Here is a 20724-nt window from a genome sequence, read left to right as displayed (position 1 = left end):
GGTTCTTTGTGGGAGATCTCTGAGATACAGAGTAGAAATCTAAAATGCTATCTGGAACTGGTAAAAGTAGGTAAGTTGGAAAAGAGGAATTTAATTTAAGCATCTAACTTGAAGTGTCTCAATTCAGAAACAGCATTCCTATATAGACAACAGAGAGAATCTGTTAGAGGTCAGTCCTTCCTTTGCTAATCTGAACTGTTCATTTGAGGTACCTGCAGTTATTTATTTACCCTACAAGGTGCCCAAACAGACAGCTCTGCTTTTGCAAACTCTAAATCCAAGAAACATTACAAAATACATCTTACCTGCTCTGTGAGGAGCTCTCGGGTACATGGTACATGAAGACATTTCCTCTGGAGGCGGCAGCCCAGTGATTTGCCATGTTTATGATGGGACACGTGATAAACTGGTCACTGATAAAAAAGGAAGAACAGGGGACAGAGGCAGTTACATAATGGGTAGAAGAAAAGAACCCTCCCACAACCAACCGACAGACCTCTAAATCTTCAAAAACAGCCCATGCTTCTGCCTTCAAGTCCACTGAGGGAAGCCATATAGAGGATGCTTTGTGAGCCATTGCAGCTTAGAATTCACACAGATTGCTGGTGTATGGATTGTTGAACAATGGTAATGCTATCAAGTAGCCAGATCTGACACATAAGGAGTATCCTCACCAAAGAAATAATCTCATTTTAGTCTAGCTTATGAGGGTCCATGCTTGTAATAATAGAAAACTTCTGGCACCTCTAGGTTGTGATGGCCTCTAGTAAAAGGATCACTATATTTCCTGGGTTAAGATCTCTAAAGGTCCCTTACAACCCCTGCTGTTCTGTGATTCTGTGTGACATCATTTCTACATTTGGATCTGTGATTTTTTGGGGGGTAGAGTTTCAGAGTTGAATCAGAGAGAGACCACTTTTGGAGAAATTCTTCAGGGCCTCTGGTAGGGTTCACCAATACAGCATATCTGGTGCAGTATGTCTGAGACAGAAAGATTAAACAAGAAAAGTGCAATAAGATAGTTAAATGATCAGTTTATCAGCAGGTATTGCAATGAAAAGGTATGAGTGAAGCAAATGTATCCAGACTTTCCTAGCTTCCATTGCCTCAAGAAATGGGGCTGGAAGGTGAGGTGAGCAGTTGCTGGCAGGAACAAAGCAGTTGAAGAGGGGTAGGCAGAAAACAGGATACCTTACTGTGAGATATCTCATTATGATTCCTCAAGGCAATATTATGTGTAGACATCTCATTCTACATGTGCTCAAAGACTCAGCACAGCCTTTGAGTGTTTTTATACCCATAACTACATGAGCACACACAAACGTATCTGCTGCGGAAGTGGGAGGTTTCAATTCTCAGTCTAGTGAATCTGAAACAGTAGCTGTTCCTTCAGACTTGGTGGATAAAAAAAGAATGACTGGTGGCAAGAAAAAACAGTGTCAGAGAAGCATAAAAACATGTTGCTATATTTAACTGGCATGATTATAAAAGGCACTGTTTGGGGATCTACTATGAAAGGCACTATCTTGGTTCAGTAGAGTTTATTTTAAGCCCATCTGTGAGACCACAAGCTACAGGCTGACTGACCACAATGCTCTTTGACAGTTATGGTTGACAACACCCATATTAAATGAAAATTACTGTTCATCACATGCCTACCAGCATGGGGTTTTGGAGGAGCAGATGGTCTTTGAAAACTAAGGAGTCTATGAAGAGCATTATCTCTTGAGGAATACTTTGAGATACATTTCGCCACTCAAAACTGATTCTCAGTTGGTGCTATGAGGGGAAAAAAAAAAAACCCTAAACTAGTAACTACGAAAATGAAATGATTGTTTCTTACAGGCATGGAATACCAGAGTCAGAAAAAAAAGAAAAATAAAGGAAAGAAAAAAGAAAATGAAGCTTTTTTCATACCTGGGGAAAAAGTCCAACAAAACAAAAAAAAAAGAGAATTGCAGCTAAAACCATTTTAAAAGTGGAAATATTTGAATGCCATAAAATAAGCACAATGTATGTGGTTTATAACAACCACTTACCAAACACTTCCTCACACTTAATAATCCTGTTAGCAATTAATTATAACTTCCTGACATAGAGCTTTTCTTGAGTTATCTGGTAGTAAGATTTTTGTTAATAAAAAACAAACCAAAACCCACCCAACCAATCAACCAAACACCAAAAAATCAGAACCAATCCCCTCTTTCTTTCATGTATGTGATATTGATGTAGGTGACTCTCATTCTGTAACTGTTGTCTCCCCTGTCTTCCTCCTGTAGCTGGAGTAATTTCCAAAGTGTTTAAAGCAAAGGATTATCATCGGACATCCTGGTTTCACTACTTATCTGTCTGTTTGCTTATGGCAACTCTTTAAGCTGTTCATTTTGTTCCTTAGCAAGTCATTTGCCTCATATTGTAAACAATCCCTCTGCCCATGGCTGCTGCAGGGTGCTTGCTGGCTGACAGCAGAGGAGCTACAGCTATTTGTGTATCGTGCTCCTGCTGTGAGTAAGCCATGTGCCTCCTGTCACAGCTCTGGGAAAGGCAGAGTTTGCACCATGCTGAGCCCTGGGCTGAAAGTGGATGATCAAATGCAACAGCCCTGTGTTATAACAGCTCCTTATGGAGGTATTTGGATAGGAAGAAGTGTTAAAATTTAAATCCTTCATTGGATTATTATGGTTTTAAACCTTACTGATCTGACTAAAGAATTATAGCCCCATGGGTAATGGGGTGATGGAAAGAGATGGCAGACAAGTCTGGCTTTAATGCCCATGAACCATAGTGCTTACACGTGTGCTGTGTGTAGTGGCCCCAGAAGCTGCTGTGATAGTGGCCCATCCTTGGGACAGGCTATGAGGCAGGGTAAGTGTGGCATGATACAAGACTCCATCCATGGCACAAGGTTCAACCCACAGCCTTTTGGCTTGTATAGAACCATTGAATAGTAGGGTTTGGAAGGGACTTCTAGAGATCATCTAGTCCAACCTGCTGATACCGTGACCTCAATACACTGTCACGTCTGGACCACCCAGAAAACTTCTCCAAACAGATTTGGTCACCACTGTCTTGGATCAGATGTTTCCAGGTGAATCTTGGCTTCTGTTCATCTCCTGTTCACAGAGGCTCCCCGGGAGAAACCCCCTGCAGCTCTGATGAAGAACTGAAAGGAAAAATCTTGTCTCTAGAGTCTCAAGGTAGGACAGGAAGCTTTCATACTACCAGTGCAGATACCAGGAGCTTGTACCTACAATGCCTCAGTTCAAAACAGCAGTGAAACAGCTTGGATGGGCCTGCTCAAACTACCAGCTTCTAAAACATCACCTTAGAAATGTTAAGAGTTTTTGTAATGAATCTGCTCATGAATAGGGAAACATTTTAATTTGATTTCTGAAAATTGGGTCCATTTAAACATTCAGCCCCTGACTTTGCACAGAAGTAGAAAAAAGAAGGTAAAAAGGTTTCCCATCAGTTTGCTTCTCTTCAGAAAAAGGGGCCCACTGCCCCACAGCTCAAGATCTGTAACTGCCTAGAACAAACTGACTGCCCATGGAAAAGAGAACAAGATCTACAGTCTTGTTTACAGACCAAAACACCTTGTGACTCAAGCTGAAGATATCCCCCAGTCTCTATGGCCTACCATAGGTGTCATAGCTGCTGTGGAGTCTAACTCAATAGGACAACAAACTCTTCAAAGTGACTTACCCATAACTGCTGGACCCTGATGCTATACCCAAGGGTCAAAGCTATGCATATACACTAAGCAGTGTGGACACGGCCCACTGCTCACCTTGCATTTTCCAATGGTCTCTGCCTGCAACGTTTCAGTATGGGGTTGGATATGATGCAAGTTGCTCATGCATCTGCTGATGTTTCATCACAACTGTTTCTTTTGGAAGAGATTGGAAGCCCCTGTGATTCTGTAGTGTGTCTTGATGGACTGATAAAAAGCAAGAGTCAAACACCATGTGTTCTCCTTTCACCTCTACAAGAAGACTTCTTACAGAAGCATCCTACTGCTTGATTCTGTGTTCTCTCACCATGCAAAAGCACACACAAAGGGAGTAAAATGCAGATTGGATGATATCCATAGAATCATAAAATCATAGAATGGTAGGGGTTGAAAGGGACCTTTAGAGATCATCCAGTCCAACATCCTTGCAGAAGCAGGTCCACCTAGATCAGGTGGCATAGGAATGCATCCAGGTGGGTCTCGAAGATCTCCAAGGAAAGAGCCTCCACATCCTCCCTGGGCAACCTGTTCCAGTGCTCCCTCACCTCAACAGTAAAATAGCTTTTTCTTGTGTTTAAATGGAACTTTTTGTTTTCAACTTTCATTCCATTACCCCTTTACTCTGGAATGATTAAACAAGGATCAAGAAAATATATGAATAAGCTTAATGAGATTCTTCTTCCATGGGTAAAATGAGGATTAGCAATGCACAGGATGGGGTTGGGAGACACTTTTCTGAACATTTACAAAGGCTTCCTGGTTTTACATAGGATACTTACCTGTAGAAAGCCTGACATTGTGAAAAAATATATTTTGCAGGTTTCATAATATAAAAATTAATGTAGCTGCTGAAATCAAAGTTTGCAAACTTGACCAATCTCCAAATTTCCAAAAACTAGCAAAAGTATATCTAACTGTATAATTAGGTGACTGTGTGAATAAAATCAGTCTATTAATTCTTCCACTGTCACAGGGATGAGAGGACTCAAGGAAAAGATGATGCAGAATGTGCAACCAACCAAGATATCTTTCATATGAAAGACTACACAAAGAAGCATAAGTAGTCTGAATACAATAGACATTTCAGGAAAGACAATTCAAAGATTTCATAAGGTAAAAAAGTCATCTCAGTTTCTGTTTAGCAGTGACATTTGAAACCTCATGGAAAATGAAATAATATTCCCCATTTTCTGTTTGTTTGCAGAATTTCTCAAGGTTTTCAGGATGTAAATGCATACTTGAGACAAACAAAACAAACTTCATTTAACCTCATTCACACTGTTGTAATAGGATGAGTTTCTTACCGGGTGGCATTTTCCAAAGCCCTGGAAAAGGATGAATAATCATCAGTTGAGTGTTCGAGGGAGTAATACCACGTAGCTGCAGCTTCAATGAATGAATTAGACTCTTCTCCTCCAAGAGAATTTTGCAGAGCCTGATAAAAGGCTGTTTTGCTGTTGGCTCTTCCTTGACTTTCTTCAAATTTCTGGGAACAAAAAGCATACAAAGGATTTACAAACAAAATCAAACGATACATTTTTACTGGAACAATATAGGCTCGGATCTCCCTCTGCTGGAACCAGTCCTCTCAAATGGGATTCCTAGGGGAAAAAGTAGGGGACAGTCCTATTTTTGCTTTCACCAGTCAGCAGTGTTGGCTTCCTCTAAACATACTATAGGACTGAATATCTAATCTATAAAATCCAAATCATGGGTACCATGCTGTGCAGATGTAGCTCTAATACTACAGAAACGCAACTGTCTCTCATAGAAGTTGTTCATGTGGGCAGTTCACCACTGTAGGTGTGCCCAGTGCTGTCCAGAAGGAAAACTAGAGGGGACACAGGGAGATAGGGCTCCTTTCCTTTGGATATTCCAGAAAACAGGCACAACATTTAAGCGTGTTATGGCTATATCACTTTTCCTCTTCTGGAAATACCCTACAAAGAAATATGGCTGCCATAAGGATGGCCTGTATTTAAGTCCCTTCTGGAACAACACGTGCCTTAGCCCTGGAAGTGAAATCTCCCTTCTCTAAGTCTCAATTCAAGTAGCAGTCATGATCTTCAAACTTCATAACACTTATGGCCTTTTAGAGACATCTACAGCAGAATGCTCTTTTCCTGAGATCTGTAGTGTGAAACATTTCCTGACATAAAGGCATTTTCCCCAGAGCAGAGTGCCCATGTCACTGCAGAATTACAGACAGCAGAGGGACTATCTTCCATAACAAAATCTATACATGACATTGTTTTTACCAAAGCTAAAGACTTCTGGAAGTTTTCAACACATCTTTCTTTGAGGAAGATTTTTAATTTATCAGTTCAGACTTTTCACCTTTTTGCTTTGTTTTGGAAGGAATTTATTTCATGATCAGAAATAGAGCAACTTTCTGGGGAAAAAAAAGTAACCTGAACTTTCTGTAGATCGAGTCCTTTATAAAGAGGGCACCTTGCAGGTGTACACTAGCTGAAACTTAGTATAAGAACTCCAGAGAGAAACATCTAATAAACTACCTATATTATTTTGGGCAGTCAGTCTGATGCAAGATAGGCTGATGTCTGCCCAGTCCAGTTACCATAGATGCTTTACTCAATATATTATTTTGATGGCCCACAGCTGGTTTTCATCATGCTCCTAGAAGATCTTTCCACAGCCCCATACAGAAAGTACAGAAGGAGTAATTGCTTTTCAACAGATTCACAGAAATGAAAGTTGGAAAATAAGTCCCTGTCTGCTGAGGCAGAGACTTGTCCTTACTGATGTACTCTAATGCTTTGTTCATTTTGAGTAAGTGACTTTACAAGGGATTTCAAAGTACTATCAGCAAATATTCCACAGTCTAAAAAGAGCTTGGCAATTTTCCTTGTATTTATAATAAATTCTTCTTTGGCTAGATTTTGACCCATGCAATGTGAAAAGAGTCATGTAGTGCCAGTTTCCATCATACAGCTGTACTTTAGAAAAGATCTGCAGCTCACACCACACGTCACTGCGTGTGCACAAATGCCACATATCTAACTGCATAGCACACTTGCCTGCAAAATCATTCAGTATAAATACAGCAAGAACACACCTATTTTTCTGCAAGAAATAGCAATTATCACTGAAGAACTGACCACAAGTTCACTAAATTCAAAAGTAGGGCTTTCCATCAGTTTTGGCACACATCAGTTCAGGTCCCTACTAACCAGCAGAAGCATTGCCTCTGTCTAATTAGGAATCTACCATTTAGTGACTGGAGCTGGTGGATTTGTCATACAGTTATGGATAAGAACAGATGCTTTTCTGTGTCAATGCAGAGCCCAAACTCTTATGGTATAAAGCATCCTGTGCAAAGTGACTTTCATGCAATGCTTTCACTTTGTTGGTTTTCTTTACTGGATTTGTTACTTTATTCTATGCATGTCATGGATACTTAGAAAAAGACAGAGAAAATATCTTATTGACTATGTACCCTGGGAAGTGGTCCTTCACTGCCTCATCAGCTAACAAACACCAAATTAACATGGCTGAAAATCACAGAGGAGATGGGTCATCATATAACATATGGTTAAGGTGAGGAACTCCTTGCGACATAGTTTTACAGATGCCAAAATTGATGAAGCTTCATGAAAAAATTTGTTAATTAAAAAAATACATATATAATCAGTTGATGGTTATTAAATGTGGTAATACTAACTTAAGCTAGAAAGTCCCTGAGTTGCAAAGTGGTAGAGGTTTAGAGAGCATTTAGCAGAAGTATCAAATCTGCTTACCCTCTTCTTACAAACATCCATTCAAAGCCACTGCTGAAAACAGAATTCTGTGTCAAATGGGCCTTTGATCTGAGTCAGTACTGTCATCTTAGGTTTTTACTGTGCCTATGCACTAGTTTCTGTGATCTTCAAAATGCCTCCAAAATTCTAGTGACTTTTCTCAGCAATCAATTGATAACAGAATGGGGTCCCTGAGATGTGCTGAGTCAGATGAAAGAGGACCCAACAGGCAGAGATGGATGAGAAACAGAACTGTCATTTGTAAGACATTTTGAGATATTTCATCCCAATGAGCAGTAAAATAACACAATCTGAGACATGATTTCACAAGTGCTGCCTTGGCTACAGTATAATATAATTTAAACACTCAATTTCAACATGATAGAACAGAAAAGGTGATATGTTCAAAATAAAACCCATGAAACGTTAAAAGACAAAGCTTTGAGAAATTGATTTAATTTTACCAATTTTACATGTCAAACAAATGTTTCCCATTAGAAAATACATGCCCAAAGAATAATTTTCAATTAGCAGTAGATAAAACAGCTGCTGCCAGCCTAATAGAAACAGCTGCATGTTTCATGAAATTATTTACATTGTGCTAACCTTTAAAGAACTATTAGCAACTGAACTCAGAGTTTTAACAGGGTTTTCAACTTTTTTTTAAGGAAGTGAGTAAGAAAATAAAGACAGCAGGTGCACCACTTTCTGCTGTTCTGGTAGAAACAGGCTGTGATAGAGCCATCATAAACATTGACTAAATAATGAGTTAAGCAATGTTTATTGTTTGTGTTTCTACAACATAGCTTCTGGAGCATATGAATGGTCCAGTCTTTACAAAGAAAATGTATCTGTACGTAGACCAAATGTTTCTGTCTTCCAAGGGTCAAAATGTACTTTTCTGACAAACTGGAATGGTGATAACACAAAGTATTTATAGATCTTGGGTCTTAAGTGGTTTTCAATAAATATTGTCACAGAAGATGGTGAAAGACCTGCCAGCCATTCAGGACAGACTTTCAAGGTTTCCAACTAGTTGCAAAGTGAAGTAAAGAGCTGGTATCAGCCCATTCACTTCACAGATTGCATTTATCAGGGTGCTGCTCCCTTGATCATTGCAATTTATATACACGTATCTGACATTTGTTGTGTGTTGCTGAGTACTTTTATTGATAAAAAATTTAACTGGCTGTAATACAGGGCAGAATGGAAGTTCTGGTGTGCATATTTCCAATTGTTTAAATGAGGTAAATAAACCTCATTTCTGTCTATTCACTCCCCTTTGTCCTGGTTCTGGGTTCGGCAGCTCACTAGATTTATACTAAGGAAGGGGAAAAAAGAAAGAAGAAAGTATGTAAAGTAAAACATTAGCCTTCCAACTAAAAAGAAAGTTAACAATCTTTGCAATGTGGAGATTACAAAGTAGGTACAAAACATATGGAGGATATTGACAGGGCTACACTGACTTACACACACATAGAGATGAACACATACATAGCAGCATGAGTGAATCCATATATCTAATGCCACTAGGAACCATTAGAACCTCCCACCTGAGCATCTCATGTAGTACAGGGATAAAATTTTGTCCAGTTGGGAATCAACATTTTTAGAGGTTTCTGCTCAGCTGCCTTAATCTATGACTGCTCAAAGCTCATATCCCTGAGGGTCTGCCATGGGATTTGCAGTTAAAGGCTTCAGGCTTAACTGCTCCGTATGCCACATAATAGTGCATTATGGTACCACTCGCTATTCCCTTAACAAACTCTGCTTTGTTTCAACCATCTGATGGCTGCACTGGGGATGAGTAAGAAGTGCTCCAGGAAGTGGTAAATCTGTCTCAGTTCACATGAATAAACATTCAAGTGAGTGCCATAAAATGGTCATTTCCATGGGCAAGTTATTGAGCACCACTGTTCAGCACACTCTGCTGCAAGCATCACCGAAAGACCTCAGTCTCTAATTGTAAACAAATCAAACCTAAATGTTTTGCTAGCACATAAGTGGTGCCTTCTGTCTTTCTAGTTAATTTTTAATAGTAAAAGTCTTAACAGGCATTAGCACAGTGTGGCAGTGAGAGTACAGAGACATCTAACACAAGAGCCCCCCAGAAGAACATGGTGCCAAGTGGATTTACCACCTTCAGGTCTGGTTGTAATGTAGAGGTTTTACTCTCACTCCTAAGACTTGGTTGCTAAGAGTTTATAAAACTTTCATGAAACTCCAGTCTAAGGTGCTATGGTTTGCACCACATCTCAAGCTTGTTTGCATCCAAATGATTAAAAGTGTCTCCTCACCATTTACAGGATCAGTACTTCATCAGCGACCTGGATGAGGGGACAGAGTGTACTCTCAGCAAGGTGGCTGATGACATCAAACTGGGAGGACTGGCTGATTCCCCAGAGGCTGTGCTGCCATTCAGCAGGATCTCAACCAGCTTGAGTTGGGCAGAGAGGAAGATCATGAGGTTCAACAAGGACAAGTGCAGAGTCCTGCATCTGGGAAGGAACAACCCCATGCAAAAGTACAGACTGGGGATTGCCCTGCTGAAGAGCAGCTCTGCAGAGAGACCTGGGAGTCCCGACTGATAATAAACTAAACATGAGCCAGCAATGTGCCCTCGTGGCCAAGAAGACCAATGGCATCCTTGGATGCATCAAGAAGAGTGTGGCCAGCAGGTCAAGGGAGGTTCTTCTCCCCTTCTACTCTGCCCTGATGAGGCCTCATCTGGAGTACTGAGTCTAGTTCTGGGCTCCCTAGCAGAAGAGAGACAGACAATTTCTGGAGAGTCCAGCACAGGGCCACCAAGATGATCAGGGGACTAGAGCATCTTATGAGGAAAGGCTTTGGGAACTGAGGCTGTTCAGCCTGAATAAGAGGAGACTGAGTGGGGATCTCATTAATCCAAGTATTTAAAAGGTGTATGTCAAGTTGATAGGGTGACACTTTTTTCTGTAATGTCCAGTGAATAGGACAAGGGGTAATGAGATGAAGCTGGAACACAAAAAGTTTCATCTAAACCTAAGAAAAACTATTTTGATGTTCAGGTGAGGGAGCCCTGGCACAGGCTGCCCAGGAGGGTGTGGAGTCTCCTTCTATAGAGGTTTTTAAAACCCACCTGGATGCATTCCTGAGTGACCTGATCTGGGCAGACCTGCTTGAGCAGGAGGGTTGGATTAGATGATCTTTAGAAGTCCCTTCCAACATCTACCATTCTACGATTCAGTGATTCCCCAAGTAGAGTTCAATGTTATGTCCACCAACTAAAACTTTCCACTTTTCTTGGTATATCAGGAAAACCAGCCTTGGGTTTTCTCAGAAAGATCCAAGTGAGATCTACTATAAGGGAACACTTTACAATGAATGAAGTAGAATTCTGAGTGGAATACAGTGTGGGTAGTCTCAAATCCTTCTTCTATTATGGGGTGAGGAGAGTTAGTACAGATCAAAGATCCCTTGTGACATTATGACATAGGAAACGGGGCACAGACTTCTCGGTATCAACCACCACACACACTAGTTTCTGCCACTGTAGCTAAATGCATCTGTGACCTACTCAGGACTTTATCATCTGACTTTGAGTGCAACCACGCATGATCAGGGCTATGAGATAGAAATGCTCTTGAGGACATGGAAAATGAGTGTTATTAAATAGCTTAATGACAGAGGAAGTATTACAGTTTCCCAGTCAATAATAAACTAACTGCTTGGACAAGGAAGAAATGAGGAAACTTTAACCTTGCAGATGGTCTTTAAGAAAACAATCCAAAGACAGGAATACAGACTGGTCAAAACAGTCATATTCCCCCAGTCTCTAAAAGCCTGAAGACACAGGAAAATAGAAATAAAGAAATAAAATGTGCATTAAAACATCATCAGTTCTTACTGAGAATATAAAAACAGCTCAAGGAATAAAACAAAATATAACCTCCAGCCATGAACATTATGAATTTTCTAGAACAGAGATGGAATCTGACCTGCAGCAGTAGCATCAAGTATGGTAGGTGCTATTTTAATAGCTAGTAAAGAAGTAGTTTTGCCAGAGGGGATTAGATCATCTTCAACAGCAGGAGATTTTAAAACAGGTCTCTCAGGTTGAGATAGATATGACCAGCACTTAGTGTTGAGTTGCACCAAGTTTTTGAGTCCCCTTCCCAATCTTATTTTCTGAAAGCCTGTAAATAAAGAAGATATTCTAGATTTTCCTCTTTGGAAAGGCAATGTTTCACTGCCAAGCCCTCAGCTGCAAATGTTTTTCCTTTTCACGTCAACCTGACAGTGCTGGCTTCTACCACTCCTGGCTTTCATTAACACCATGATTTCTTGCATAATTTCTAATGTATCGTGGAATTTCATTGTAGTTTTGCAGATAACTGTCATATGTGGACATAGCAGCAAAGGAAAGAATTTCGCTTCCTAGTTTTCATCACATGACTTATAATGAGGTTATTGAGGCTTATTCCCTTTCACAGGGTCTGGATCATTATCTGTGGGCCACCAGCACCACAGTCTGTTTCCTGTGCCTGACTTCCCTTTTAATTGATTCCAAAAAAGAAAGAGACATGAAATAAGAACAGGAAACTTTTGGTGGATAATAAACAAGCAATATTAACTTCATTCAGGTGCATCAAAAAGCACCAAAAGTTCCAAAGAGGTAATTTTATCATTAATTCTCAAGTAAAATGGTCTGTGTGTTATTTGCTACCAGGAAAGAGAAGTTGGAACTAGCCTTTCACTGCCTTCTAAGACATGAAATCCACACAGCTACAGAAAGATAGCAAGAGACCCGTAGTTTACTTCCAAAACCCTTCAGGTAATCTCTGCTGTGTTACAGTCTCCCCTTGATTCCTCAGTATATATCTGAGCATGTTGGAACATTTAATTTAATTTGGCAGTGTTAAAAAGGGAAGTGCTATCGTTCCCATCATAGAGGACAAATGAATTAGAAGAGGTTGATACGGTGTCTCAAGAACAGACAGTGCCAGAGGGTTCACAAGAAGATGCAAAATCCCTCTGAGTAGACTTTCATGCTTTCAAGGACTTTTTTGTCCAAAATACAGCATGGAAGCAATTCTTTTTCACTTCATTAGCTTACTTCCTGAAACATTGGTCTACAGGTCAGACCAGTGCTGTCCTTAGTCATAGTTAGCAAGTTCCATGTAAGACAGAGTTTTACTTTTAAGTTTTGTTAAGGACAGCAGCCTTATAATACATATGATGATCATATCTATTAAGGATGATGGCACCCTGGCACAGTCTGCTCAGGAAGAGCATGGAGTCTCCTTCTCTGGAGGTTTTCAAAACCCGCCTGGATGTGTTCCTGTGTGATCTGATCTAGATGGACCAGCTTGAGCAGGGGGAGTGGACTAGATATCTTTAGAGGTCTCTTCCAACCCCTACCATTCTGTGATTCTTCGATAGCTATTCCATATTCAGAATCATCTTTAAAAGAAAATCTACCTCATAAACACAACAGAGAAAAAAGGTTGCCATAAAATATCCTGTTGGCATGGAAAAGACTGACTTAGCTCTGCTGCACTGTGAAGAACCTTAGAACCAAGTTATGAGTTCACTTTCTTTTTTATGATACAACTGAGATTACAATATAAATTGGATTTTAGAGACAGTAAAACATACTGCTGCATATTAATACATGCTAAATCGTTGCTGATCCTGCTATTTTATGTCTCTCCCAGTAATTTTAATCAACAAATATAATAAAGCCATTAATCAGCCTGAATAGGACTGGCTGGAGATGGACAATGTCTTTGCATACTAGCACAAAGTATAATTCATAGCAATCAAAAAACATCTGGTCTGGCTGCATATGATTACTGTCATCATTATAACAACAGTAATACCAGTTCATTAACAGTGAGGCTTTTCATACCTTAATTGCCTTAGCTCTGCTGATCAAGCCATCCTGCTGAGCACTTCCAATGAGCAGATCTACCTTCCGAAGTTGAGGGCGCTGCAGGAATTTAGCTAAAGGTTCCCGAAGGTAAACTCCATCCATCACTGGACCCCAGTACTGGAATGGGCCACTTATAGCTAGAAGCTAAGTTAGCAAAAAAAACCAATAATAGTGCAGTTAAATGAGCCTATCCTGATCATTTCCATTTTATTTATGCTCCAGATAACTGACTTGGTAGTGTAAGCTCTTCATTGGCTTTTGCCGACAGTCTCAGTATGTGAAATGAGCTGAACAAGGCAGAAGGTCTTATAGTCATTATGGTCTTATAGTAATACAATTTTATTTTAAATTAGGAATTGGCTCTACAGTAGTCCTGATCAGAAAATATATTGTCAATGAGTGCTTTAATCTGTGGGTAAAGGAGCCATCTTTAGAATTGTTTATACTGCAGATTTTCAGAAGTCTCCAATGTCTAGGGGTTGGACTAGATAACATTTAGATGTCCCTTCCAACCCCTACCATTCTGGGATTGTATGACTTAAGGGACAGAGCATTGACATCCCTCTCCACTCCCTTTTCTGCAAAAATGCAGTTACTGAAGCTACAGAGTTGATTCTCCTCAGGGACAGATGAGAGGGGACTGAAAGATTTAGATTAATTTTGGAAGACATAGTCAAAGTAGCGTAAAAGGAACTTTGTCTAAAGGAGAACCAAGTTGTGATTATTCATAGGTCAGAACTAGATGTCACAGACATCAGCGTCACTCCACCAAAGCCAGTCCAGTTTCTCTTTAGCAATCATTCAGGCCAATATATCTTTCAAGCTTTCTTACAGCTTCACAGTGGTGGAAACATTTTGATTGCTTTCCAATGGCTTGTGTTTTGCTATGGCGTACCTTAGTCTGTGCATCATTCAGGACACGAGCAGGCAACTGGCGGAGGCAGGCTACAATTTCATCACTGGTGGATGTAGGGCATCCCACATCTTCAGCTAGGACTGCTGCTTGGGTCTGGGCTCTCCTCTTCGTAATAATGGATGCTGGAGAAAAAGCTGAACCTCCCTGGAAAAGTCAACAGATCCAGTCAAAACACCTGATGCCCTGCCGCAGGTAAAAAAGATAAGAAGGAAAATCTACTGAACTGCAGAATGGAAAACACTGATATTTACATCACAAGAAGCAAGTTCTAATGATCAAAGCAAAGGGAAGAAGGATAGGTTTGTCTGCTCCCAGCTCTGCCATGGTTATGTTGGAAGACCTCTGAAAAGTGTCTATGCTACATCTATAACCAAGTCACAAACCTTTCGGAAAACTTTGCTGCAAGTGGAAACATTTAAACAGGAGCAGATACAAAGAAGCTGCTGTGAGGCACATCAGCAAATGGAGAGTCCACATTACACAGGACACCAAAGAGAGTTTTAAGACCTTAACTGTGGTAAACAGGGACTGAGAGCAAGCATAATATTTATAAATAAACCCATGAAGAAGAGCTATTTATACCTGAGGACAATGCCAAAACTAGGCCAAATAGGCATTATCTATTCTTATTGAGTGAAAATAAATTTAGGCTAGAAACACTAAGATAGCTGATCCAAGTAGCAGTGAAGGTTTATAGGGGCTATGAACAGAGGCAGCAGGAACAAAAGGCTGAACCAAGCTGCAGAAGATCAACTAAAGTCAGAGCACTTCAAAATCAGAGCACAGGCTACAGTCCAATCTCTACCTCAGACTCTTTGTTTCTTTGCCACAGCTGTGCCATCAAGAAAAGATGCTACAGATAATACAGATAAATAAGCACAAATCTGATAAGATCTGACCTAGAACAGAAAGGTTGGAATAGCTCTGACATGGTTCAAATGACTAATTTCCAAACATTTACAACAGTTTACTATAATAACTGCTAAAATTAGCTTCCATCTTCTAAAGAAATCCAAACCCTAGATGCATGATATGAAAGACCCCCATCTATTGAACTGATTAACTCAAAGATTATCAATCCTGGAGCCATCTCTGGTTTTAAAAGGGCAGAAGAACTAAACAAGAAATAGACACCACTTGGCCTTATTCCTCACTTCTGCCCTTGATTTAGATGAGAACTTGAGCGAGCGATGGGCTTTATCCTCACGTGGGACTTGCGGTGGCCTATTTTATGTTCGGAAAGCACGATATTTGCCAGCTGTTGACTAGGTGCACTGACTCAGTTGGTCATGAGAGAGAAAGAAATATATCCTTGATGAGAACATCTCTGTGCGTGGGTGTGTCCCCAAGACGCAGTATGAGAACGTTGTTTTTTTGCCTGGCCTTCAGAAGAGCATGTAAATCACAACTAGGATGGGAAAGACTAAAAAGGGGATAATAGGGCATGCCAGTATCCCTCAAAGGGTAGCTGCTTTGCTTTTCATTTGGAGCAAGGAATTATGTGTCTCTTTGATATAGCAGAGAAACTAGATCTAGGATTGCATTGTATTTATCCACTAATGTGGCAAACATACTCTTCAACATTGGTTCTGAACATTCTCAGCATGCTTTATAAACTACAAAGGACCTCTAACTAGCATTCCTTTAAAATCAAAACCAAACCATAAAAAATTGAAGGACTTAGTTTCCCGTATTCTGAGTGTTTCACAAATTTTCAAAGACTTTTTCAAATCCTTTCTGGATGGGGAATGCTACAAGCCTGGACAGGCAAACCTTCATGTCACAGCACTGAATATGTGTGGACTAGCATTAGACATGCTCCAAGCAAGCAAAAAAAAACCCCTAAACTTCTGCAAATACAATTGTGAGGTGAGGAAAGATCTTGTTTGGAGCTTTGCTCTAGCTGTGGATATTTTCTGTTCTTTGCATGAGTGGTTAGAACAGGTTTAAGTGCTCTTACTCTGTTTGTTGGGGTTTTTATTCTTTCTGTTTCTCATGGTAATGGCCACTTCCTCAGTTTACTTTTTTTATAGCATCTACATTCAGGAAGCACATCTTACTTTTGGGGTTTGGAAGAGATGTGCTATCCTCCAGTATTATTCATGTTTAATTTTTATTGGGACTAGAAGAGGGTCATGGACAAACTTGGGACATCATTCAAGTAGTATTTGGAAGCAATACTGTTATGTTCCCTTCTCTGGTGTATCTGAAATGTGTTCCAGGCACTGGAAACAAAGCCTCTCTTACCACAGAAATTAGGCAAGCAAAACTGTACCAGTCCTCTGTTTCTCAAATTCACAACACAATTTAGGCTCATTGTTTGTTCATCCTCACCAAAAGACCCCAATTTGGGAATGTATAAGTGAAAGTAGAAGCTGGGAGGCCATCCAGAAATAAATTTCTTCCTTTTTGAACCTGCAGTTTTCATGTTAAAAAGAAATCTTTTCTAAATGCCTTAGCTACGTAAGAGTCAGGCTCAGGACACAAAGGATTAACATAGCTACACTCAGCATTTCCCTCTTTTCCCATAAAACTATAATTTATTTGTGCAATTAGTACCAGAAACCAGTAATAAAGGAGTAGTGTGCTTTAAAAATAGGACTATTTAGGCAGAAGCAGAAATAGCAGAGGGACTGTTCATTTCCATTACATGACACCTATGTTACAACCATCAACATGACAGAATCATGAATCAAGAAACCAAAAATCATGAGAACAGGTCAAAAATAACAAACATTGTGTTCTTTTTGTTAGTCCTCTGGTTCTTAATTCTCCAGGAATTCTCCTGTACCTATAAACACAAGAGCTAAAAAAAATCACTTTTAAAATCAGCAGCTGAGATAGTCAGATAATCCTGCAGAATGGGTTTTTGAAAGCAAACCTCTAAACAATCTGAGGTATACAGTAAAATTGTGAATGTTAGCCATCTTGTCACTGAGTATTTCCTACCTCAGCATGCTCTAGAAGGAACTGAAGATACCTATAGTTCTTGTTTCAGCTGTCCTTATGAATCGTAGAATCATAGAGTGGTAGGGTTGGAAGGGACCTTTAGAGATCATCTAGTCCAACCCCCCTGCAGAAGCACCTAGATCTGGTTGCATAGGAACATGTCCAGGCAGGTCCTGAAGACCTCCAAGGAAGGAGACTCCACACCCTCCCTGGGCAGCCTGTGCCAAGTCTCCATCACCCTCACAATAAAATAGTTTTTTCTTATATTTAAGTGGAACTTTTCATTTTCCAGCTTCATCCCATTACCCCTTGTCCTGTTGTTAGCTACTATAGAAAAAAGGGATGCATCAGAGGAAAGTCCAATGACGTTTTTCTTAATGACCCGTATGGAAGCATTGGGTACTGAAATGCTGAGAAGAGGCAGTTGGAGCTGTGTTGCACAATTCACAACAGCAATATAACACTGTCCTCTTAAATTTGTAGGAACAGTGGGAACACTACAATGTTGGGCAGTAGCACCTACTGTAACAAGTGATGGCACTGAGAATGGAAGGCATAGCCTTCAATACAGTTTAGTTTGGGGACTGGCTGATTTGCAGGCATTTCTTTATTTCTCTTTTCAAAAATAGAGGTTAAGCTAGACAGTAGAAATTCAGACACTAGGAAATATTTCATGTCACAATTGTGAGAAGCTGATGGATGCAAATCAGTATTAGGCGAAGATGAATTCTTGCTTTGATGTCAGGCTGTGATGAACTGAGTTGAGGCTCGTATCTCTAGCAAACTTCTCTGTTGGGACGTCATAGCTCACAGGCCTGCATTGGTACTACCCCGTCCAGCCCAGTTCTCCCTCCACAAGTCCTTGCTGCTATTCTGATGAGATAATAAAAAAGAATATATGGACTTGTACTGTGTTTGCGTGGCAAGGTTTGGTAGCAGGGAGGTTACAGAAGTGGCTTCTGTGACAAGCATCTAGAAGCCTCCCCCATGTCTGATAGAGCAAATGGCCACCAGCTGTAGTGGACACACCACTGGCCAAGGCTGAACCCATCAGTGAGAGTGGTCTCACCTCTGGAATAAATAGTTAAGAAGGAAAAGAAAATCCCAAATCCCTGCAACAGCAGAGCCAGAGAGTGAGAACATGTGAAAGCAATATCTCCACAGACATCAAGGTCGGTGAAGAAGGAGGAGGGGAGCTGCTCCAGGCCCAGGTAAGAGAGTCCCACACAGCCTGTGGTGCAGCCCATAGTGAGGCCCTGCCCTTATAGCCATGAAGGCCACAGGTGAGCAGAGACTCACCTGCAACCCAAGGATGACCTCATGCCAGAGCAGATGGATTCCCAAAGGAGGCTGTGATCCCGTGGGAAGCTCACACTGGAGCAGGCTCTTGGCAGGACCTGGGAACCTATGGAGACAGGAGCCCACAGTGGAGCAAGTTTGCTGTCAGGACTTGTGCCCCTGTGGGGAATCTGCACTGGAGCAGTCTGTTCCTGAAGGACTGCACCCTGTGGAAGGGATCCACATTGGAGTAGATCATGAAGAACTGTAGCCCATGGGAAAGACTCACATCTGAGGAGTTTACGGAGGACTGTCTCCCATGGGAGAGACCTCACACTGGAGCTGGGGAAGAGCGTGAGGAAATTTATCCCTGAGGAGGAAGGAGAAGCAGAGACAAATTGTGATGAACTGATGACAACTCCCATTCTTTCTTACTCTGTGCCACTTGAGGGGAGGAGATAGAGAAAATTGGGAGTAACATTAAGCCTAGGAAGAAGGAAGGGGTAGAAGGAAGGTGTTTTAAAACTAAGGCTCTATTTCTCATTATCCTATGCTGGTTTTATTGGTAATAAATGAAATTAATTTCCCCAAGTCTAGTCTGTTTCACCTGTGATGGAAATTGCTGAGTGATCTCGACCTACACGTCTTTCGTTATATTTTCTCTCCACTGTCAGCTGAAGAGGGCAGTGATACAATGGCTTTGGTGGGCACCTGGCACCCAGCCAGGATCAACCCACCACAGGACTATTTATTAAGCTGTACCTCTGCCTCCCAATACACCCAGACAAGACAATTTCCATATAAGCCACAGTGCTGAATGTGTTTAATTCCTCATTTACTCTGGAAACTTGCCTCTGCAAAGTTTTTCAAAGCTGATTCACAACAGATCTAATGATTAGAAACCTCATTGCAACTAGTTTTTATCACGCACACTCTGTAAACCCAAAACCTTTCTCTCCTTACATCATGACCTTTTGTTTTTCCAGCCTGACTTGAAACTGAAAACCCTTCTTGAGCCATGTTTGTCACTTCAACACGTGCATTCTCTTCAAATTAATGCAGTTTCTCTGATGCCTACAAGGCTGCAGACTCCTTTCAAAGCAGGCTTTCTGTCTGCCCATACACTCCATACAAACAGCAATAACAGTAACACCACTCAGAAAGCGAGATAAAAAATATCTAATGAAAACAAACCAATGAAATGTCCTGATAATTCTACTTTTCCAAAAGAGACAGCTGTACAGCAACATTTTATTCGTTAAAGACAGGCACTCTCCAGGCTCTGATACACACAGTTCCCAGCCAGAAGTATCTGTCAGACCATCTGGTTTGACCTCCAGGATAGCCAAAGCTCTCCCATTTCCTGACTGCTGAACTCAAGTGCTTCCTATCACTTAAAACATAGCTTGTGTTTGACTAAAGCCTGATCTTGCATGAAGCCTTTAAGCTGGGCTCGGAGACACTGAGAAGTGAGTGAGGCAATCTCCTTTGCAGTTTGTTGAAGATAATTACTCGACTGACAGAAAACTGCACTGTGTTTTCTGTTTGAGGATGTCTTCACTTTCAGTTAATGCTAGATTAACGAGATTGTTTATACCCTGTTTTTCCTCCCTGTAAACATAAGTAAGTTGCAATGACTGCTAATTCTTCTTCCCAATTAGTTTAACAGATTACTCTTTAAAAAGACTGGACTTAAAATATTTTTGGAGCTTGTAAGGTTAGTTATTCAGTATCCTGCATTGCTTTTTCTTAGACATCTAATTCTGCACACTGGCAAGTACTTACAGCACACCAAGATTGCAGGGCTCTATGTGAAGATATGTGTACTTTTTTCCAGGCTTTCAGACAAAGTCTGTCTTCAGCAACTTGCAGTAGAAATTTTGGGACCAATTCTGTCCCAGCTAAAGAGTGATGTGGCAGACACATAGCAAACACCAGCATACAAAGTGAAATGCAATTGTCAAGTCTGTCCAGCAATGGAAAGGGAGACCAAGATAAAACATTTTCCCCTCCCATCACCAACTACTAGAATGGTCATTTCATAGAATCATAGAATCATAGAATCATAGAATCATAGAATCATAGAATGGTAGGGGTTGGAAGAGACCTTTAGAGATCATCTAGTCCAATCCCCCAGTTTTAATTTCCAGATTAAAAAGGGGAAAAAGGGGAGGAT

General features: G+C 40.6%; 1 protein-coding gene across 1 annotated transcript in view; it reads right to left on the bottom strand.

Moving 5' to 3' along the window:
* The window catches only part of TG (thyroglobulin), a 166665-nt gene that overhangs the window by 20284 nt on the left and 125657 nt on the right, over positions 1-20724 (bottom strand). Inside the window, exons 42-45 of the mRNA XM_061995899.1 lie at positions 14301-14465; positions 13382-13549; positions 5038-5219; positions 306-413 (exon numbers count right to left, since the gene is read on the bottom strand). Coding sequence (XP_061851883.1) covers positions 306-413; positions 5038-5219; positions 13382-13549; positions 14301-14465 — 623 coding nt within the window. The remainder of the gene's footprint in view (positions 1-305; positions 414-5037; positions 5220-13381; positions 13550-14300; positions 14466-20724) is intronic.

The sequence above is a fragment of the Colius striatus genome, chromosome 4, assembly GCF_028858725.1.
Source record: "Colius striatus isolate bColStr4 chromosome 4, bColStr4.1.hap1, whole genome shotgun sequence".
Lineage (NCBI taxonomy): Eukaryota > Metazoa > Chordata > Aves > Coliiformes > Coliidae > Colius > Colius striatus.
This window is presented reverse-complemented; position numbering and strand designations above follow the sequence as displayed.